This window comes from Festucalex cinctus, chromosome 14 (assembly GCF_051991245.1).
Source record: "Festucalex cinctus isolate MCC-2025b chromosome 14, RoL_Fcin_1.0, whole genome shotgun sequence".
In the NCBI taxonomy this organism is placed as follows: domain Eukaryota; kingdom Metazoa; phylum Chordata; class Actinopteri; order Syngnathiformes; family Syngnathidae; genus Festucalex; species Festucalex cinctus.
Window position 1 is genome coordinate 19,327,106 of NC_135424.1, and position 21,294 is coordinate 19,348,399.

Genomic DNA, 21,294 nt, shown 5'->3' on the forward strand with positions numbered 1-21,294 from the left:
TGGATTCCAGTTGTTTTCAGACTGTACATTTATTGAAATATCACAAGTAATAAAGCAACATCTATTCATAATTTATTTTGCTTTGTCAGCAAGTAATTCATGATTAAAATATACATTTTATACAGTAATTTCAAGACCCACATCTTGCTCAGCAAACTGGCAGTTTAGGAAGACATAAATATAACTTCATAATTCAACTCAACTCAAGTTTATTTATATAGCGCTTTCAAACAGCCTGAACTGTCACAAAATCATGTGGAAGTGGGTTCATACACAAAAATTCAGTCTTAAATCCATTCTTTTGAGTTGCAAATGTGAAATTGTGTTGCTGTGACACGAAATGCTGTTTTGATGCCTTATTTCCTCAAATAGTGTTGGCAGACACCCATTCAACATTTTTTTAGTTGAATTTCATTTATTACATTATTTTTTAAATGTTTCTCTGAGTTTAAAACTGCTGATCAAGAGCATTGACGAACCGAGATGATTAACTAAGTTCCGTTTTTTCTTGATGTGGAAAAGAGATGTGTACAATTGAGCTTATTTGTGGATGACACACCTGACATAAATGAAGATTGACAGCCACTATTTGAGGAAATATGATGATATGACCCTGGTTTAAACCCACCTTCCCAGACACATGAAGAAATGGGTGTAGATTGTGTTCGTAGCGGTTCCATCTTATTTGTTTTCCTGTGTGCCTTATTTGAAAAGAATCCTGTGATTTTCCCAGGCTTTAGAAGTGGCTAGTCCCGGATGTGTCGGTCCATCATTATTTGGGCACCTTACGGAGCTCGGCCAGAACCCAAATGGCCAGCGAGAGTAGCGCCACGGATCCAGACTGGTGAGTCGCTGCCAGCGGAGTGGGCACATACAGTAAGAGGGTGCTAATCCCCAGTGCAACCTGAGGAGCGAGGCCACAAATGAAAACTTGTCAGCGTTCTTGTGTGACTGACTTGCTGTGTGCGAGCCTACCTGTCCGTATGCCATTGCTGTGAGGAGGCTGATTGCGAGCTTAGCTCTCCTGGGCAGCACCATCCTTCTGGAGAACAGATACAGCCCTGTGATGGCCGTCAAAGAGGAGATTGCCTGGAGAAAAAGGGAGCTCGACATTTTATTAGGTAAGCAGGCAGACTTGATATTCTCCATGTGAGTAGTGTGACATACTAAGATCCTGTGGTCAAACTGCACCGTCGTGGGGTTCTCAAAGAAGTTCTTGAGGGTGGGAGAGAAAGCCAGCAGGTCATCAGGAACCCATCGTTCTCCCATTTTAGGGAAGGAGTTATACACCAGACCGGCATCCAAACCGGCGACAAAAGCACCTGCAAACATTAAAAGTGATTTACTCAAATACAGTAGAACATCTCAGCTCAAGTGATCCTGAAGTCATACAGTTAGGACCTCAGCCATACCCTGTTCAAATGCTTTCAAAACGTTTTCCACCATTAATGCTAAATATAACCATAATATTTACAACTCTATTTTCGGGGGTGATGAAGATTATTTTTTTTTTGTCAGCTGGACAAAATATTTGGTACTGAATTACCATTCATTACTATGCAATTTATACTTTGATGTTCCACACTTGAGCTTGAAGAAAATTTCCTGAACGGGACCTTTTTAACTTTCAACTAAAAACGAAGAAGAAAATAAACTTCTCCAACGCTGACCTGAAAGAGCTGTGAGGAAGACGAGTCCACCTGTTCCCTTGGCAAACCTTCGAAGCTGCATGAGGCGTTTGGTTTCTGCTAACTTGTGAAGGAGGGCAAAAAAAACAGTCAATCAAAAAATAAAATGTGGAGATGTGGATGTATAAGACATTACCTTGTGGGCGGGCAGCAGTAGAGTAAGGCCAGTCCAGAGACTGGCACAGTAAAGGAGTAAGGCAGAACCAAGGTGTGCGCTTAGTCGATACTGACTAACCCGCGGGATGTCATGTGACTCAGGCTTCTCTTCCAGACCACTTTTGACCATGTACCAACCCAACAGGCCCTGATAAGAGAAACACACACGCACAATTTCTGGGAACATCTCTCTTACTGTAACTGTTTGCATGACGTGCAACTGACCTGAAAAAATACAAATCCACAAAGCCCGAGCACTTTTCCCTTCATGGAGTGAGTGAAGTAGCCTTTTCTCCAGAAGTACACAGTGGGGAGGATGTAGGCCAGTCCCACCAGCCTGCCCCACATACGATGACCCCACTCCATGTAGAAGATGAACTTAAACTCCGGCAGAGTCATGTTGTGGTTCATTCTGGGAGGACAAAAAGATGCCACGGGTTTGTGGAACCTCCAAAGTGGAACGAATGGATTGAAGCAAAGCAACCATGATCTCTTGCACTTTTTAAAGCCTGGCTATAAACTATGGAAAAATATAAGGTCATTACAGCAGGATACTGAATTTAATGAAAGCACATACCGTAACATGTACAGTACGTCCTTGTCCTTGAAACTGCATCACGTTAAATTAAATGACTATTTAAAAAAAAAAAAAGTGTGTCAAAGAACAGAAAACAATCTTACATCTTGAATTCAGGAAACTGCTGGTATTTGGAAAACTCTGCCTCCCATTCTGCCTGCGACTGTGGGGGTTTCATCTCTCGCACCAAATGCCAGTCAACCATGGAGAGGCCGGATTCGGTTAGTCTAATTGATACAACTTATTAATCAAATCACAGAAACTAGGCACACACAGATGACAAGCATGTATGTTGTTTTTACCGTGTGACGCCACCAAGGACAATAGCACCAACAACAAGACCGCTGCAGCCAAGTAACCAACGACCTACGATCCTGTTTGTGGCCGAATTGGGGACATTGACCACTGCTGATGGGGAGGATGGAGCTCCTGCTTCGGCTGTGATGGTGCTATGGCCCCTTCTCGCCAGCCACTGTCGTAACTGTGCACCCTGTCCGTAACACAGAAAGACCATTTGTGTTTTAGACTTAGGCTGTCTTGGATTTATGTGTAAACAATCCCCCCCCCACACAAATGATTATTAGCATGTGCAGTATTTAAGAATTATAGAATAGTCTGACGTTAAATAAAATGTGGCCAGCCCAGGACAAAACAATATGACTGTTGACTGAGTACGTGTAACACGGTATTATGTCAAGTATTTTAAACTGTCATTTCTCATACACAGAATTTTACAGAATTTTAACTTTTATCTTTTAACTTTTTTTTTAAATTACACAATTCCCCTCTAACTACACTAGCAGCAGTTAGCTCAAAGGTATACGTACGTTACTGTGTTGACTTCCTCCCCCCCCGGCTCGTCTGCAGCCATTTAATAACGTTGTCCTTATCGAAGCTAGTAACATGATTTCCCTCCTAATGTCTACCAAAGAACAAGCATGCCACAGTGGATGTTATGGCAGCACTTAAACGACCATGTTGCAAAACGCCGACTTGAACTTTCAACTCTGAACCCCTGACGTCAACAAAAGGTTGGCGAACAGTTTTTTTGGTTTTGTGACTACTTATTTGAGAGAAAGGCGTACCTATGCGAAAATCATGGAGTATTACAAAAAAAAATAGATTTACTTATTTTTTTTAATGAAATCCTCGCGTTCGGGGCTCTCTGTTTTGTATTATAGCGTACGCCACAAGAGCGGTTCCGCTTTTGTGCAGCCTTCAACATGTTCCCTCCGCCCACCCGCCCAACAATGTACATTAAATTTAACGTCCGAAAAAAACGAACCAGTATTGAGCGTTAGCTACACACCGCTGTACATTCAACTACAGGATTAAAATGTCCACTTGACAGGTAGTTTTTACATGAATTTCCGTATTAGAGGTAAGAAATTAACGAGAGTCTATTTGTGTCCTTGTTTGTTCAGATAGTCATTATGGCGGAGGGCTTTCTTTTGGAGGTGTGTGTGGACTCTGTGGAGTCTGCCGTCAATGCGGAGCGAGGAGGTTGGTAATAGTGTGCTTCTACTACTTGTAGGTGAGCAACAATCATCTAGCATTTTTGGAAACTGGACCACTTGAACGTATAGATAAAATAAAATCAGACAACATACGACGTCATGAACTGAGAAAGCTGTACAGAGAATGGATTGATGGGCGTGTTGTGTACTGCCTGAGTTGTGTCTTCTTTTGACAGGTGCTGGTCGGCTTGAGCTATGTTGCAGTCTTATGGAAGGAGGGCTCACCCCCAGTCTTGGTAAGGACATATTGAGATGTCTGAGCTTCATTTGACAACTGAATATGCTTATGAATCTATTCTACAGGCCTGCTGCAAATTGTTAAAAGATGTGTCAAAATCCCAGTCTATGTGATGATTCGTCCTCGTGGCGGCGACTTCCTTTACTCAGACTGGGAAGTGGAGGTGATGAGGAAAGATATGGAGGTGATGAAGAGCCACGGGGCTGACGGATTTGTGCTGGGAGCTTTGACGGAAGATGGACGGGTGGATGCGGAGCTCTGTATGGAGTTTCTGGGTAGTGTAAGCCTGTATTTATTGTCTAATTTATTATACATTATTTTATGAGTATCCGTCTGTCTGCTTGTCCATGGGGTGGGGGTGAGCTGGAGCCTGTCCCAGCTAAATTCCGGCCAGTTAGGATATACCCTGGACTGGTTGCCGTTCACAGAGTTTGGGGCTAGGATTTTTTTAATATTGCAATTCTCTCCCCCCGTCTAGCTGCTGCTCGACCTTTACCTGTCACCTTCCACCGAGGTACTATACTCAAGTGCTCATTTTGAACTGTCAATATATTTAGACCACGTTTTTCATTCGAGACCATCATGCCTTGACAGAAATCAAGTGTTTTTTTGTTTTTTTTTGCGTTCTCCAGCTTTTGACATGGTCCACGATGCAGCAGTTGCCCTGGAGACGCTGGTGTCGTTGGGTTTTCAGCGCGTGCTGACCAGTGGCTGCGACAGCTCTGCATTGGAGGGTCTCCCGCTCATTAAGCGCCTCATAGAGCAAGTAAGTAAGTATGAATTCATGTGCAGTGGAATATAAAAGGCTGATTCACCGGTTAATAATAATGATTAATAATAATAATAATGATAATAATAATAATAATAATGCATTGAACTCTATAAGGAAAATAATGAAAATAAAATGTGTATGTTATAGGCTCAAACTGTCGCACTCAGCTCTCAATCCATCAATTTTCTATAGAGCTTGTCTACATTAGGGTTGCAGTTGAGCTGGGACCTAACCCTGATTCCCAGATGACTTTGCGCCAGAGAGAAACAACCAAGACTAGTGACTAGGCAAGCGCAGGGGCAACTGTTGCAATCAAAAAACCTTTATTACCGTTACGCAAGTAATATTTTAATATAATAATGGAATGATTGTCACATGCAAGAGAAAAAAAAAAGTGAAATACTCTTTTATACGATAATCCACACTTACCTTTAATGACAACACAAAGGTGTAACACGCGTTGTTACAACACAATTATGTTGAAGATTAACCATCTATTTTATTTTATTTTTTTTAACATTTGTAAACCATCTCACCGCTAAATTCAGGCAATTACCCAATAGGTGTCACAAAGAAGCAAAAGAAAAAGCAAAATGGGGTTTGATGCTTGTTGAGGACAATTCATACTGTTTTGTTCCAATTCAGAATAATAACATTGTTGGTCAAATTCTGTCCTGTACATACTTAACATTAACCATAACTGCATTTTCATTTGTGATTCTCTCTGATCCTCCAGGCTAAAGGTAGAATTACCATTATGCCAGGTGGGTGTTTTTTTTTTTCTCTAATGTTAATCGCTCATATAAGTTAAAAAAAAAAAAAAAATTAAAAAAATAATCAAACCAAGTGTAATATTTAATATTTGTAATATACAGGCGGAGGCATCACAGAGAGAAATCTACAAAGAATTTTAGAGGGATCTGGTGCTCAAGAGTTCCACTGCTCTGCTCGTTCCAACAGAGATTCTGCCATGAAATTCAGGTATGTTTGTATGTATCTTCAATTATAGGGTGTGGGAAGCGGTGCAGTTATAAACAAGGGTTTATTTTAGCCTCACTTCACTAAATATACAAACCCCTAATCTTATGCCCAGTTTAAAAAAAACAAAAACAAAAAACAAAAAAAAAAACAGGGTTGGCCATTTTGTTTTATTTTCCAAATGTGGATATTCCAAAGATTTAAGCAAAGTTCCTGAGGCTAAATACACCTGCGCTGACCTCCGATTGGTTGTTCTTCCTCGTGCATGATTGTTTCTTAAAAATGTAATTAGAGGTATTTGATGAAGCCAGAGTGGGATTATTGTGGTTTTTTTTTTTTTTTTGGGGGGGGGGGTTCCACTGATCATTTTACTAATGTAGTACTGCCAGGTTTATACAAACAGTTTTAACAACTGACGTTTCTTTTGGTCTGCAGGAACAGCTGCGTGACAATGGGAGCTTCTCTCACGGCGCCGGAGTACAGCCTGAAGGTGGCAGATGTGAGCAAAGTACGCACTTTTAATGCAATAGCCAAAAATACTCTATGAAGTGAAACTAGGCAGTCATGACTGATTACTCAATCAGTACCTCCCAGTTATTTACATTTTTATGGCCAAAGCAATTTGATATTTTCCAGAGAGAGAGAGAGAGAAAGTGATGGAAAAATATATATATATTTTTTTGCCATTTTCTGTGTAATTTTCATCTCAAAGATTGTTTTGCTAAATGAAAATTCATTAACATGCAACTTGGCAATTTGAAGGCAGTTGGATATTGTGTCAGTGATTCACAAGTTTGTCTTTGTCTTTGTCTTTTTTGTTTGAGGAAAAAACATACTTAGAGAAATTATGTTTTTGTTGGAAGATGACCTCAAAATGATCTTCTAATTTCCCATGATAAATATCACGGGACTGTATATTTTTCAGATTTCAATTAAAGTTGCTATGCTATGTAACATCATTTGTTGAACATTTATTTATTTTATTTTAATATTAGAAGAAAACAAACAAACAAACAAACAAACAAACAAACATGCTGTATGGGGATACCACTTTTTTTCGGACCGCGTACGAGTAAATTTAGAGTATTCACTGACACAGAGTACCAATACTGATAATTACATTATGTCTTGCAGTTGTGATGAAAAAGTGTTTTATTGCAATCAAATATTGTTCAAAAACACATTTCCTGAACATGGCACTTTTCATTCAATTACATCAGTTGCTCAAGGGCACTTCACCAGTAAAGCCCAAGGCTTTACACATGAGCTCAGCTATTTAATTCATTGTAAAAGTTGATGGTATCATGAAGGATAAACCAATAAAATATGTATATTATCCTGAGCATTACAGTCAATGACATCATTTGTGAGCCTTTATATAGACTGTTATGGACTTGTTTTTCATAGCGAGGTCACTGATTGGTTCAAATGAAATGACTCAAAGCAGAGCAGAAGAAGTACAATTACTGTATAAATGTTGTCTTTATTGCGTTTGTTTCTGTTTAAGCATGAAATGGCTTTGAGTATTACATTAGCTTTATAAATGGTAAACAACAATGACAGCTGTTTATTACTCTCAGTTCAACATTGTATTACATTTACATAATGTTGTTACAAACTGTATGAGGAGCTACTTGGTTACCATCTCAACATTATAATTACTTTAAAACCTTTTAATGTTTGCACCTGTTTCCAAACTGCTCTAATAGATCCTGTGTTCAGGAATGTTTTGCTTTCCCCAAACTTTCTCATCATAGGCCTACTGTTGCATTTAGTCTTAATTATACAGTAGTAGTTTGTTCCTTTATTCTGTACAAGCTGCTGCTTACGTCCGCCGGATGATAAATTGCACATCTCATACACTGTTTGATTTGCTTACTGTATTTAGTGATTTTTTATAAATTATGTAAGCTACACACCCAATCAGCCATTGACGGAAGATGATATCTATTATAGAACTGTTTTATGATATTGTTACATAAACTCTTTTAATATGTGTTTATTATATTATTGTGGACTTTGGTTTTGGTTTCACGTGTCCATTGAGGCTGCACACGGAGCATGAGTCAGCCGAGTTGTGGGCCATGTGGCGTTATCAAATGCATAATCATTAACCTCAGGTCCATCCCAGACAGGTTTTCATTTTTTTATGCACAGTAACTCCCTAGTTGTGTTCATATTTATGATGGCATTCACGTGTGGGTCATATAGTGGTTAGGATTTGTGCGAAGTTGTCCTCTCCGTGCCAAAACAGACTGACACACACAGTACATCTGTGTTCCATTATCATGAAAATAACCACATGAAATAACATGGCTACAAAAGAAAAGAATGTGTATATTACGGTACTACCACAACTATTTCATTTCGCTCATTTTGAAAAGACATCTTGTTTTAATCTTTGCAGACAATGTGAATATTGAAAACAGTCCAAACCCCTCTCTCATCTTTCTTTATTTACAGGCGTTCTGCAACTGAAAAGAAGTAAGCTTGATTGCATGCCCTCTTGAGTTTAATCTGATGTGACGACAGTTCCTAAAATGTATTTGTCGTGCAGAGAGGTAGGAAGGACAACAGTAAAAGGGGGGCTTTAATGAGCTCATTCCCCCACCCTTTTCCTCGAACACATTCCATTTTGGGGAGAAAGCTTTCCACTCTTTCATGCAGGGACATGTCCGTCTCGCTCTCTCTTATTCGCTCTCTTTTTGCTCGTTTTAGGCAGTTGTCTCTGTGATCCGTTGAACTTTAGACACATTTGTGAATGGAGGAGTGTCCATGGGTTGGCTGGTTCGAGCTGGATTCTCTCAATGACTGCACAGCTTTAGTTTTGTCATTTGTCAAGAGGGCTGCTAGTGTACGTAGGGTAATCATCTCACCGAATCATCGGTGTCGTGAATCTGTTCTCATCACTTTTCGTGTGCACAAGTTTTCCTTCAGTTTTAAAAGACTCATGGCTCAAAGTCCCCCAGGTGTCATATCCTGCTATTGTCATCCCGTGGGCGGAAAGGGGAGAGTGAGGAGCTCTTGAGTGGAGCCCGAAGTGCAGAGGCGTCAAAAGTTGACCGGTCTTTCTAAGGTTCGCCCGAGGGCATCTTTCCGTGAGGACCATGTGCGCTGCCGTCCTGGAGGAGTACTGCGGTTCTGTCTTCTGGGTGAGTGTGATTGGCTGATGCCGAACAGCTGCATGTTTACCTACAATGGAGTAATTGTCTTGTTCATATGACCAAATCATATACAAAGGAAACTTTTAAAGTTAAAACAATTGAAAAAGGGTGCAATTGGGAGTCCAATATGGAAAAATAAGGTTAAAACAGAAACCTTTGGCTGTATAATTATTATGCATGATATCTTGTGCGACATTATCTCAGTGTTGTGATAGTGACAATGTTAAAATGTAAATTTCCTAATAGAAAAAAATAATAATAATTGAGTTGAACGAGCAAGACGGAATGTTTTTATGATGCCATTGATGACATTAAGGAAAAGTATGATGATAACCATAGAACTGGAAATTGGAAAAATTTGCAAAACAATCAATTACATAACATAACATGAGATGCTGAACTTTTGAGGTTCCACTTCATTTTCAGTGATCAGTGGCAAACTTCATGAAACCTTTGTTCCAGAAGTGTTGTTTATATGTACAGTAATAACCATTTTTGTATTTTGTCTGTGAAGCACCACATTGATTATAGCAAATTAGCTGAAATTCATAATTACCGGTAAATTAAAATGAAATTACAAACAGTACGTAAAACAAAGAACTATTCAATGATGACTATTTTTTTTTCTGTGCGCTTTTATGCTTTGATGTTAACCTCAGTAAACGTGACAAGACAATAAACGCTGTTAAGTAAGAAATGACTCATGCCTGATGACTCGGGGGAAGTCTATAGCAGCACGTGATAATATTAGTGCAATGTATCAAATATTGTTTAGATGTTTTTGTTTAATGACATATAAACAACTTAGCCCCGAAAACTTTTTTTTTTCTTGAAAATGTTCTGTAATTGCTTAATCCTTTTTTACTAAATCCCTAAAAAATTCGAAAAAAAAATTTTAAGATTGATTTTTTTTCCCCAACTTTGCATTTAATGCGAGTCACAAATAAGGATGTTTTGCTTGTCTCTGTGCTGTATTCGCACTTCAAAATGTTTGCTTTGTTCTTGTTTACCGCAAAACTGATATGTACAGCACTTTGTATACAGCAACACCTGTTCTTAAAGCTCTTTATAAATAAAGTTGAGTTGAGTTATTGCATTTAACCTTTATTTATCCAGGTGAGGCAATTGAGAACAGATTCCCATTTGCAATACCAACCTGGCTGCAATATGACTTAATCACTTAATTAGAAACATCTCATTATTTTCTCTGTGCTAGGTTTTTAATAACACATATCCAGGGTTTTGGCCTTCAGTTGATACAGTAGCTCATTTTTATTCATACTATGACTCAGAACTCTTCATATGTGGAGAGAGAGGATCCAGATCTGCCAGTATGTGTGGAACAGACAGTGCTAGTGTGGATCCCATTGGGCTTCCTGTGGCTCTGTGCCCCGTGGCACTTGCTGACTCTCTGCAGGAGAAGAAAGGACACCAAATACATGTCCAAACTCTACATCTGCAAACAGGTATTGTAACACACATTAATTAATTTCAAATACAAACACCAGTCCAGATTTAATGAAGATGGGTTACCACAACGCCGCAGCAAAAGAAAACCTACAAATTATTAATCCAGTAGCCCAAAGAAAAATACATCATTTGTTGTCATTGTACTTATTTTATGGTATTTGTTAAAAGCAATTTATCTTAGTGTATATATATATATATATATATATATATATATATATATATATTTATTTATTTATTTATTTATTTATTTATATATATTTATTTATTTATTTATTTATATATATTTATTTATTTTGCCCCAGGTTGTTGCTTCCCTGCTATTGCTGACTGCTTTAGCAGGCCTGGCCATCACTTTAAAAGAGGACTTTGGTCCAAGCCAAGAGACACCTGCACCAGAAAAGAATCCTCCTGTGTACTATACCAACTCCATCATTTATGCTGCATCATGGGTATGTTGTCCAACTCTGGCTTTTTTTTCTTGGAGAGATGACGTGTGCTTACACTATGTCCTCTTTCTTTCCTTCTGTTTTTTTGTTGTTGTTTTTTAGGTCATGGTGCTGCTCTGCCAAGAAGGGATAAGACGAAGAGGATCAATAGATTCCGCCACTCTCTTCCTCTTTTGGTTCCTCGCGGTTCTGTGTGATGTTTTCCCTCTGCAGACCATCATACGAGAGGCATTCAGGCAGGTACGAATCACACATCATCAATCAGCCCAGTCATTGTTGGTCAAACCCTGTTGTCAAACTCCATATTAACCACCAGGGAGAGATCGTTGACCTTCCACGATTCTGCCTTGTCTGCATCTCATTTGGCCTCGAAGTGGTTGCACTCATCCTCTCAGGTTTGGCAGACATCTCTCCAGAAGTCAGGGAGGTTGTGAAAAAGGTATATGCCGGGTGAAATGTTTGCATTTCCCGCATTTTTTTTTCTTTGCACACTCTAAACCTTTCTTTCCTTAACAGAATCCAGAGGCAGGCGCACCATTTTTGAACAGAATCACGTTCAACTGGTTTAATAGGTAATCCTACATAAGCAAGCACAATATTACACCACATTAATGTGCAAACGGCCTAGGACATCATGTGATGTTCTTTTAGCAATTCTCTAATGACCATATATTCCACTAGGTATTCCTCTATTTATTAGAGTATTAAAACATTACAAAAAAAATAATACACATTTAAGAAAGGCCAACATCTCAGACAACTAATTTAATTCCCTCTGGATGCCAAGCATCACCCACTTAAAAAATGAATGCCTTACCTCAAATAGACACCTGACTTTTCCCTTCTTCTTCTGTCCCCTTAAAATTACTCACTAACAGGCAACTGGTTTGGAATACAGTACACACAAAGGCCTGTCACATAAACACCGTACTTCAAAACAAATAAACAATTTCCCCAACCCACTATTTTTAGAAATATTAGCATCGGATTGTCATAAATAACCATCCTGCCTTGCACTCCTCAGTATGGCGATTAAAGGGTACAGAAATCCCCTGGTTCAGGAGGACATGTGGGCCCTGAATGATGAGGATTCCACAGGTTACATCAGTCAGCACTTTCAGCACTTCATGCAGACAGAATTTGCTGCAGCTCAGCATCGCTACCAGAAAAAGCTGGCCAAGAAACAAAACAAGAAATTCCAGAATGAAGTATTTCAAAACGGACTCTCCAGTGGCCTGGGGAAAGGCGTTAGTCAGGACGTGTTGATGATGGTGAGAAAAATTATGCACAGTACCCTGACATTGTCGATTTTTCTTGTACTCCAAATTGATTTCATTTATTGATCCTGTGCACGCAGCCATATTCATTGTTTTGTGAGTCAGTGCGGCCATTAATTTTCTTTAGGAGGATAGAGGCAAGAAAGAGGAGAAAAAGGCAAAGAAAAGCAAGAAAAAGGAGGAGGAAGAAAACTATCCCACCTCGTGGCTCATACCAACCATTTACAAGACATTTAAAGGAGTCTTGCTTGAGTCAGCCTTCTTTAAACTTCTGCAGGACCTTCTCTCTTTCGTCAGTCCTCAGCTGCTAAAGTAAGTAAAATTGGACCAAAATGAAAGTAACATTGTTATTACATTTAAATTACAGTAACATACCTAAAATATTTTTTTTTTTATTATTTTGTAAGTAACTTACCCAACTCTTTTTTTGGGGGCTCATTGTGATGCATATGTCACCATGCCTCTGTATCTTCCCAGGTTGATGATCAATTTTACGCAAGACAAAAGCAGTTATGCATGGGAAGGTTATCTTTATGCTGTGCTGCTTCTGGTAGTGGCCCTCCTGCAGTCTCTCTTTCTGCAACAGTACTTCCAGCGCTGCTTCGTGCTGGGAATGAAGGTCCGGACTGCTATCATGGCTGCCGTTTACAAAAAGGTAAGTAACAAAATGAAGATCATGCATTCCGTGAGAAAGCATGTTGTTACACTGCTTACAAAAAGCTTGGGGTTTTCAACTGTTAGGAAAAATTTCAGGATGAAAAAAAATACCAGGGATACATTGAAAATCTCACAATATCTTCACTGTTTTTGGACTGCAATATCGTACTATTGCAAATTACAATATTGTAAAAGTGTACACATTTTCCTCAAGGCACTGGTGGTGTCAAATGACACACGTAAAGAGTCCACGGTCGGCGAAACAGTGAACCTGATGTCTGCTGATGCCCAGCGCTTCAATGACGTGACGAACTTTATCCACCTGCTGTGGTCCTGCCCCCTGCAAATCGCCCTGTCTATTGTGTTCCTGTGGCAGGAGCTCGGACCTTCTGTATTGGCTGGACTTTTAGTCATGGTTCTCATGGTGCCAATTAATGGTCTGCTGGCCACCAAGGCTAGAAAATTCCAGGTTATAAACACTCCTATTTGCTTCAGTTGTTTTCGTACCTAAACTACTTTCCTCACTGACTTACATGATTTCCTTTCAGATTGAGAACATGAAATTCAAAGATAAGCGGCTGAAAATCATGAATGAAATACTCAATGGGATGAAGGTGAGCTTCTGTCGTCAATGAATTCATGGACTTACAAAAATAACGCTTTTATGATTACTATCTCTCAGACGAGGCAGTCAACTGAAGCGATCAATGACGAACAAAGAACAATTAGTGTATTGAGGCGCAGACATTTTTGTGCACAAGGGACATAAGTGTACACTGTGGTGCTGTATGCATTTTAAAAGGCAGAAATTACCACAAAGATCTGGAAACTGGCCAACAGCAGGAAGAAACTGTAGCAAGGAAAAATAAGCATGAAAAATGAAACAATAGGTAGATTGTCAGATCCCTAGATCAAAACCTTCTGAGCTTCAGAGAATCTTAACCCGGAGGACCGTCTTTTGTGCGACCACCACATGTGGCATTGCTTAGTCGAATAAGTCAATAAGTTTTCTTTGTACTTGAGGGAATAGGAAACCTTTCAGTTTTTATACAATCCCTAACCCCCCCATATTAGATTTCTGGGGGGGAAAATGCCAGAATCAAACAAATGTTTATTATTGTAAATATATTTTTGGATTATTTTTTTTTAAACAGTTACTAAGAGGCATACTTTATAATTCCCTCTTGTTCTCCTGTTAGATTCTGAAGTTGTATGCGTGGGAGCCATCCTTTCAAGCTCAGGTTCAAGGCATCAGAGGTCAAGAACTAAATGTCATGAAGAAGTTTGCCTACCTCACATCTGTCTCCACATTCATTTTCAGCTGTGCTCCAGCTCTGGTTGGTTCTGTCAATGTGCCACATATGAACAGAGAGACAAATAAATATTGTGTAAAGTTTTCACACACTGTCTGTCTGTGTACCAGGTGTCCTTGGCCACATTTGCTGTGTTTGTAGTTGTGAGTCCAGATAACGTGTTGACCGCTGAAAAGGCCTTTACTGCTATCTCTCTCTTCAACATCCTTCGATTTCCTCTGGCCATGCTGCCCATGCTCATTGCTGCCATTGTGCAAGTAAGGATACAAAGTCACATGGCATGACACATTCAGACATAAATCATCTATCTATCCTAAAATGTTAATTTTGTCTTTTTGCGATGTAGACAACAGTGTCCAGAAAGCGCCTTGAAAAGTTTTTGGGTGGCGAAGACCTTGAAAGTGATGTAGTGCGCCATGACCCCAGCTTCTGTATGTTCATGCTTTTATAAGAATCAGTATATTCTTGGCATCTGTACATTATATCAATCCTATCTGTCTTTTAGGTTCTGCTGTCAATGTTTGTAATGGTTCCTTTTCATGGGAAAAAGATGGCGAGCCCCAACTTAAAAAGTACAAATGCATTAAAAACATTACAACACACCCGTAATACCTTATTCATGTACTTCTGAATGAACTTTTTCATCTTGTGATTATATTCCAGTGTGAGTTTGGACATTAAGCCAGGTCGGCTGGTCGCAGTCGTGGGAGCTGTAGGCTCGGGCAAGTCCTCCCTGATGTCAGCCATTCTGGGAGAAATGCATAGCACCAAAGGCTTCATCAACGTTCAGGTGACATATTCTATTTTTTATTTTTGTAGAAATTATTACATTGTAGTCTAGGTCAATTCGGGGTTTTTTCTTCTTCTTCTTCTTTTTACGTGAAGCACCAAATAAATAAGCAAATCTCAGTACAGGCGGAGTTGAAGTTCTTCCATATTTAACCAGAAGTTATGAGGAAACTTCTGAGAGAAACACATAAACAATGGAGTCAGATATTTGTAAATTATTTAAACCATTCATTCTATCTTCTTTCCAGGGTTCACTTGCCTTTGTACCACAGCAAGCATGGATCCAAAATGCCACCCTGAGGGATAACATTATGTTTGGCTCTCCCCTTGAGGAGAAGCGATATCAGGAGGTGATCCAGGCCTCTGCCCTTGTTCCAGATCTAGAGCTTCTACCTGGGGGTGACATGACTGAGATTGGGGAGAAAGTAAGAACAGTGTTCAGAGTCACAAATTCAAAAATATAATAATAATAATAAATAAAATAAAAAATTTTTTTTGTTGTTTTTGTTGAGTTTGGGCATTTTCTGTGTAATCATTATTTCAATGTGTGTTCACGGAGATTGCAACCCTTGACATAGTTAAATATTTGTGGAGACTTATAAATAGGCAAAGTACATATAAACCCAGTATGGCATCACATAACAAAGTGACATTTTAAACTAAATTTGGCCTTGCATTGTGTTATTCTATTGTTTCTTTCTATTCTGATAGGGCATCAACCTGTCAGGGGGTCAGAAGCAGCGCGTGAGCTTGGCCAGGGCAGCCTATAGCCAGGCTGACATTTATCTGCTGGATGATCCCTTGTCTGCTGTGGACTCTCATGTGGGGAAGCACCTTTTTGACAAAGTGATTGGACCTAATGGAATACTCAAAGACAAGGTCTGCGCATGCATCACTTGCCAAAACAACCCATTGTTTGTCATCTGTGTTGTCTGACTCATGCACGAGCAATCATTTTGCATTACGAAAAAGTAATGAACATAATCCGTTATATTTTATGATTAACCGGAGATAGTATATTGAAAGCCATTCCAGTTTTTTGTATTGTGTTTTCTAGTTTCATTATGAATCAAGTGTTTTTGTTTTTTGCAGACACGTGTTCTAGTGACTCATGGAGTGAGCTTCCTGCCTCATGTGGATGAAATTGTAGTCCTGGTCGACGGAGTGGTTTCTGAGGTTGGATCTTACAGCAGCCTCCGTGCTAGCAAAGGCGCCTTTTCTGAATTTTTGGACACGTACGCCAAAGAGCAGAATAATAATAAAAATTCCACCAAGTCTGAGTCAGGTAATTAAATCTTTCTGTCACAGTGTAAAGTACTTCCTGCCTGCCTGGTCTAAATTGTAAACTGTTTGAGCTAAGTATTCTGTTAAAATACTATCAATGTCTCTTTCTATGAAGCAATTCTGTTAAATATAATTGCAAGGTACAATAAATTATCAATTCATTAATAACTTTTGTTAATTTTAACACATTGTGATGAAAGTGCTATTTTTATAAGTAGTATCAAAAACGTATTATACATACATGGTCACAAGACTAGACATGATGCAAACTGAAAGTGGAAAGTTTGTAAAAAGATATTCATATGTATTGTAAAATAGCATGTGCCTCTTCTACAGAGCATGGCCACCATGTTGCGGATGAGGACATGGTCCCAGAGGGAGATGACACCCAACCAGACTCTCCGTTAGAAGACACTGTAACTGCGACTCTGAAAAGGGGAAACAGCATCCGCCGCAGCCAACGCAACAGCAGGTATGTTGATTACTGTGTTCAAGTGGGTGGCAAAATACTTTATTATATGAGACTGCTTTGTTCTGTTGTAGTTTTAGAGCGGCAAGAAACGGCTCTACAAGGAAATCTGAAAATGAGGAAGAAATAAACAAAGGGCAAAGGTTAATCGAGAAGGAAACTATGGAAACAGGACAGGTATATTAAATCAATTCAGTCACACAAACAAAGCAAGAAATTACTTTATATACCAGATATCTAAATGCTTCTTTCTTCTCCAGGTGAAATTTTCAGTCTACGTCCAGTACCTTAGGTCCATGGGCTGGGGATATACTGCCTCAGTCTTCCTGGTGTACTTCATCCAGAACATTGCATTCATTGGTCAAAATATCTGGCTCAGTGACTGGACTAATGACGCAGTGGAGTACTACAACATGACATACCCTGCAGAAAAAAGAGACACCAGGGTGGGAGTCTTTGGTGCTCTAGGAGTGGCTCAGGGTAACTGTTCCAAGTACAATCAATTATTTTAAAATGCTTGTTTCGTGATGCAATATTTTACTCACATTTATATAAAACTGTTTTTATGGCAGGCGTCTTTGTGTTCCTTGGTACTCTGCTACTGGCCAATGCCTCCATTGCAGCGTCTCGAATCTTGCATTCAAGACTGCTCAACAACATACTGCGTGCTCCAATGCTCTTCTTTGATACCACGCCCATTGGACGGGTGGTTAACCGCTTTGCAAAGGTAAGACTTATTCAAACCTGTAACAATCCACATAGTTAAAACAGTGATCTTAATTATGTTTATTCTCTCGGACCTCATTTCCTCTATGTTTGTCCAATAGGATATATTTACAATCGATGAGGCCATTCCACAATCCTTCCGCTCTTGGATCCTGTGTCTGTTGGGGGTGCTAGGTACCCTTTTTGTCATCTGTCTGGCCACTCCCTTCTTCACTATTGTCATCATTCCCCTGGCAGTGGTGTACTTCTTTGTCCAGGTGAGAGAGACAAATGTGCAGAAACAGGATACTGTAGTAATAATAGCACAAAGTGAACTCAACCTTTACTCAGGCTAAGTAATGTTACAATGAAAACCTGTTGCTTTTCAGAAAACACTCACAATTTACAGATACATGCTTTTCACAAGACACATGCCATATTAAAGAGATATCCATCCATCCATTTTCTTGACCGCTTATTCCTCACAAGGGTCGCGGGGGTTGCTGGCGCCTATCTCAGCTGGCTCTGGGCAGTAGGCAGGGGACACCCTGGACTGGTTGCCAACCAATCGCAGGGCACACAGAGACAAACAACCATCCACACTCACACGCACACCTAGGGACAATTCGGAGCGCCCAATTAACCTGCCATGCATGTCTTTGGAATGTGGGAGGAGACCGGAGTACCCGGAGAAGACCCACGCGGGCACGGGGAGAACATGCAAACTCCACCCAGGAGGGTCCGAGCCTGGACTCGAACCGGAGACCTCAGAACTGGGAAGCGGACGTGCTAACCACTCGACTACCGTGCCGCCCGTAAAGAGATATTTCCTTGTTAATTTTAAATGTGGTACCTGAATGAAATCCAAAAATTAATAATTAGTTTTTTAAAATATTGTATTGAAAGATGTAATACTGGTTCTAACATATTATTACATATTTTCATCCAGCGCTTCTACGTCGCGACATCAAGGCAGCTACGCCGGCTCGACTCAGTGTCTCGCTCTCCCATTTATTCCCATTTTGGAGAGACTGTGTCAGGCCTGTCTGTGATAAGAGCTTACGGTCATCAAGAAAGGTTCCTCCAACACAATGAAGCCACCATGGATGAAAACCTAAAGACCGTCTACCCGTGGATCGTATCGAACAGGTCAGAGAGCTAAATGACATTATTACACTGATGGTAATGAGTTTCTGTCATTAAATGGAGATTTTTATTTTTATTTTTTTTTTTCCATTTTTGTTCCATGTACAGATGGCTGGCCATTCGTTTGGAGTTTGTGGGGAATCTGGTGGTGTTTTTTGCTGCTCTGCTTGCGGTTATTTCCAGAGATAGTCTGGACAGCGGCCTGGTTGGCCTCTCCATATCCTACTCTCTTAACGTAAATCACGCTCTGATGATGGTGCTGGTGGTGGTGATGGGACCAAGCTATTGTGGTGTGAATTCTGTTTCTGATCTGGGATTTGTAGGTAACCCAAACCCTAAACTGGCTTGTTCGAATGACGTCTGAGTTGGAGACCAATATTGTTGCCGTGGAGAGAGTGAGTGAATACAGCATCATTGAAAATGAGGTATGTCCATCATGAGCAGACACTGACAATATCACAAATTATGTTGCTAGAAATGTCGGTTTTGCTTATTTTAAACTTGATGATATTGTTAATCTGGTTGTTAGATTATTATTACAATACTCCATCATGTATTATAGTGGACTTTATGACTTAGTCAACCTCTTAACAACACCAGTGTAACTTGTGAATGTAGAAATCATCCATACTACACACAAATGCATATACAGTGCTCATCTTTGCCACGTACATCATCTGGAGTATTTCAGAGCTTCCTATATTAAGCCCCCATGTTGGGTTGAGCATGGCAGAACTAGCACTGTCCCCGTATAGTCGTAAAACACATTAAGTTGCAATGATTATTTCATATTCAGCATTATTTAAGCCTTTAAGAATATAATACTTCCGAGTAGTCTTTTTGTTTCTTTCTTTTACATTTGATAGGTTTTGCTGATGAATTAAAGTGTGGACAGCAAGGAGGAAGCGTATTTCTAAACATTTATCATTTATTTATCATAGTTTAGTTTAAACTGGTAGCATTTAATATTCCAAAATGCATACGAATAAAGCCTTTCAGCCTGTACACACATCATTTAATGTGACATTTCTGTGACCATAGGCCGAGTGGGTGACTGACACTCGGCCAGCGGAGAAGTGGCCTGATGCAGGAAGACTACAGTTTGAAAACTACAAGGTCCGTTACCGACCCGGTTTGGATCTGGTGCTGCATGGCATCTCCTGTGATATTGGCTCCACTGAGAAGGTTTGCTTGTGAATTTAATTTTGAATATAATTTACATCTGGATTTACTCACTTTATCACATTTTATTCACTCAAATCTTTCTTTGCATGCAGATTGGTATTGTGGGCCGCACAGGAGCTGGAAAATCCAGCTTGACCAACTGTTTGTTCCGAATCATTGAAGCTGCTGAGGGTCGTATCCTCATAGATGGTGTTGATATTTCCAAAATTGGTCTACATGACTTAAGAAACAACCTCACTATCATACCACAGGTATACACAGTCCGAAAATGACACTACGAGATGGCTCCAGAGCCAAAACTGACCCCTTCGACTCTATGCAGGATCCAGTCTTGTTCTCTGGAACATTGAGGATGAACCTGGATCCCTTTGACAAATCCAGTGATGAGGAGCTGTGGAAAGTGCTGGAGCTCTCCCATCTTAAGGAGTATGTGGCAGGGCTGCAGGAGGGATTGCAACATGAGGTTGCAGAAGGAGGAGAGAACCTGAGGTACGTTTGGGTGGCATCTGGGAAACATTACAGAGAAAAAAAAATAGGACAAATGTGAATACTGTAAATGTGTTTTTCCCACAACCAGTTTTAGTCAAGTTTTGCAGAAAAATATCCGCAGAGGGTGAATTTGCGAGTTGCTATTTGTGAATTTGCACAAGATTTAAATTCCAATGCTACATGTATCATCTGTACTCTGTACCAGCAGGACTTTAAATGTATTACGAACGTGTAATTGTTTGTGTGTCACACACACTCAGTGTTGGACAGAGGCAACTGCTATGTCTGGCCCGGGCACTGCTCAGGAAGTCTCGCATATTAATCCTGGACGAGGCTACGGCAGCTGTTGACCTGGAGACAGACGACCTGATCCAAACGACCATCAGGAAAGAGTTTGCACACTGCACCGTTCTCACCATCGCCCACCGCCTGCACAGCATCATGGATAGCTCGAGGTTGTTGTTGCCCCCCACCGTCCCCTTTAAATTTTGCCCATGCTGTTTATGGCCCCGGGTTATGCAAACTCAATATTTTTGGTTCTTTTCTACAGGGTGATGGTGCTTGATGCTGGTAGGATAGTGGAGTTTGATTCTCCAAGTAACCTGCTTGAAAAACAAGGTCATTTCTATGCCATGGCAAAGGATGCTGGGATAACACAAGCAGAAAATACAAGCCTATAATTTTTTATTTTATTTTTTTATGAATATGTGCCTTAAATTCTTTTTGAAGTTTGATTTTTAAATGTGTTGTGCATTGACAGAAAAGCTGTATTTATCATAAACACAATCATGTGTGTAAATAATTTTGTATATACAGAAAACAAATGTGAATAAACATTTTTCTCAAATCCTGCTTGGCTGTTTTAAATGAGATCTTGCAAAAATGTTAAATTCTCACATAAACCTGTTTGCCTACATGTGCCTGTGTGAAGTTTAAATGTTCTCCCCTTGCTTGGATGTGTTTATTCCTTTCAG

At 39.9% G+C, this 21,294-nt stretch overlaps 3 protein-coding genes and 1 long non-coding RNA gene across 6 annotated transcripts; 2 read left to right on the forward strand and 2 right to left on the reverse strand.

Moving 5' to 3' along the window:
• Window positions 1-10: 10 nt before the first annotated feature.
• Window positions 11-3,514, reverse strand: cox15 (cytochrome c oxidase assembly factor COX15). 2 transcript variants are annotated; one of them, XM_077494936.1, is made up of 9 exons: window positions 3,249-3,503; window positions 2,724-2,911; window positions 2,526-2,648; window positions 2,070-2,256; window positions 1,825-1,992; window positions 1,671-1,752; window positions 1,168-1,322; window positions 976-1,089; window positions 11-904 (listed from the first exon to the last, which is right to left on the reverse strand). In XM_077494936.1, the coding sequence occupies exons 1-9, from the start codon at window positions 3,324-3,326 to the stop codon at window positions 773-775; spliced, it is 1,227 nt and encodes a 408-aa protein (XP_077351062.1). In that variant the 5' UTR covers window positions 3,327-3,503; the 3' UTR covers window positions 11-772. The 2 variants fall into 2 exon arrangements, with proteins under 2 accessions (XP_077351062.1, XP_077351061.1); XM_077494935.1 differs by having other exon boundaries at window positions 976-1,322; window positions 3,249-3,514.
• Window positions 3,475-6,885, forward strand: cutc (cutC copper transporter homolog (E. coli)). Of its 2 annotated transcripts, none has more exons than XM_077494941.1 (9): window positions 3,475-3,772; window positions 3,846-3,955; window positions 4,115-4,174; window positions 4,242-4,451; window positions 4,655-4,690; window positions 4,809-4,942; window positions 5,685-5,712; window positions 5,824-5,929; window positions 6,362-6,885. In XM_077494941.1, the coding sequence occupies exons 2-9, from the start codon at window positions 3,910-3,912 to the stop codon at window positions 6,471-6,473; spliced, it is 732 nt and encodes a 243-aa protein (XP_077351067.1). In that variant the 5' UTR covers window positions 3,475-3,772; window positions 3,846-3,909; the 3' UTR covers window positions 6,474-6,885. The 2 variants fall into 2 exon arrangements, with proteins under 2 accessions (XP_077351067.1, XP_077351066.1); XM_077494940.1 differs by having other exon boundaries at window positions 3,476-3,772; window positions 3,846-3,924.
• A 1,610-nt stretch (window positions 6,886-8,495) lies between these two features.
• abcc2 (ATP binding cassette subfamily C member 2) lies at window positions 8,496-21,167 on the forward strand. Its single transcript, XM_077494366.1, has 32 exons — window positions 8,496-9,078; window positions 10,383-10,556; window positions 10,863-11,009; window positions 11,109-11,246; window positions 11,323-11,445; window positions 11,523-11,578; window positions 12,031-12,277; window positions 12,411-12,595; window positions 12,761-12,938; window positions 13,155-13,409; window positions 13,489-13,554; window positions 14,140-14,277; window positions 14,364-14,510; window positions 14,600-14,684; window positions 14,759-14,825; window positions 14,917-15,043; window positions 15,291-15,467; window positions 15,754-15,921; window positions 16,135-16,327; window positions 16,663-16,798; window positions 16,870-16,972; window positions 17,056-17,275; window positions 17,368-17,522; window positions 17,623-17,778; window positions 18,450-18,649; window positions 18,755-18,881; window positions 18,970-19,071; window positions 19,688-19,831; window positions 19,924-20,082; window positions 20,154-20,320; window positions 20,581-20,775; window positions 20,871-21,167. The coding sequence occupies exons 1-32, from the start codon at window positions 9,034-9,036 to the stop codon at window positions 20,998-21,000; spliced, it is 4,710 nt and encodes a 1,569-aa protein (XP_077350492.1). The 5' UTR covers window positions 8,496-9,033; the 3' UTR covers window positions 21,001-21,167.
• On the reverse strand, window positions 14,308-18,681 carry LOC144000768 (uncharacterized). The gene is made up of 6 exons (XR_013278270.1): window positions 17,634-18,681; window positions 17,341-17,539; window positions 15,302-17,218; window positions 15,083-15,216; window positions 14,866-15,001; window positions 14,308-14,496 (listed from the first exon to the last, which is right to left on the reverse strand). It is a non-coding gene; the product is annotated as an uncharacterized LOC144000768 (long non-coding RNA).
• Window positions 21,168-21,294: the final 127 nt, after the last annotated feature.

Excerpts from the sequence above, each read along its gene's own strand:
- cox15 (XM_077494935.1), bottom strand. The coding sequence starts at position 3,326 with ATGTTACTAGCTTCGATAAGGACAACGTTATTAAATGGCTGCAGACGA. Across the intron at positions 1,323-1,670 it reads CTTCCTCACAGCTCTTTCAG|GTGCTTTTGTCGCCGGTTTG; the intron begins GTCAGCGTTGGA and ends TAATGTTTGCAG. Across the intron at positions 905-975 it reads CAGCAATGGCATACGGACAG|GTTGCACTGGGGATTAGCAC; the intron begins GTAGGCTCGCAC and ends CTCGCTCCTCAG.
- cutc (XM_077494940.1), top strand. The coding sequence starts at position 3,855 with ATGGCGGAGGGCTTTCTTTTGGAGGTGTGTGTGGACTCTGTGGAGTCT. Across the intron at positions 4,691-4,808 it reads ACCTGTCACCTTCCACCGAG|CTTTTGACATGGTCCACGAT; the intron begins GTACTATACTCA and ends TGCGTTCTCCAG. Across the intron at positions 4,943-5,684 it reads TTAAGCGCCTCATAGAGCAA|GCTAAAGGTAGAATTACCAT; the intron begins GTAAGTAAGTAT and ends CTGATCCTCCAG.
- abcc2 (XM_077494366.1), top strand. The coding sequence starts at position 9,034 with ATGTGCGCTGCCGTCCTGGAGGAGTACTGCGGTTCTGTCTTCTGG. Across the intron at positions 13,555-14,139 it reads AAATACTCAATGGGATGAAG|ATTCTGAAGTTGTATGCGTG; the intron begins GTGAGCTTCTGT and ends TTCTCCTGTTAG. Across the intron at positions 15,922-16,134 it reads ATGGAATACTCAAAGACAAG|ACACGTGTTCTAGTGACTCA; the intron begins GTCTGCGCATGC and ends TGTTTTTTGCAG.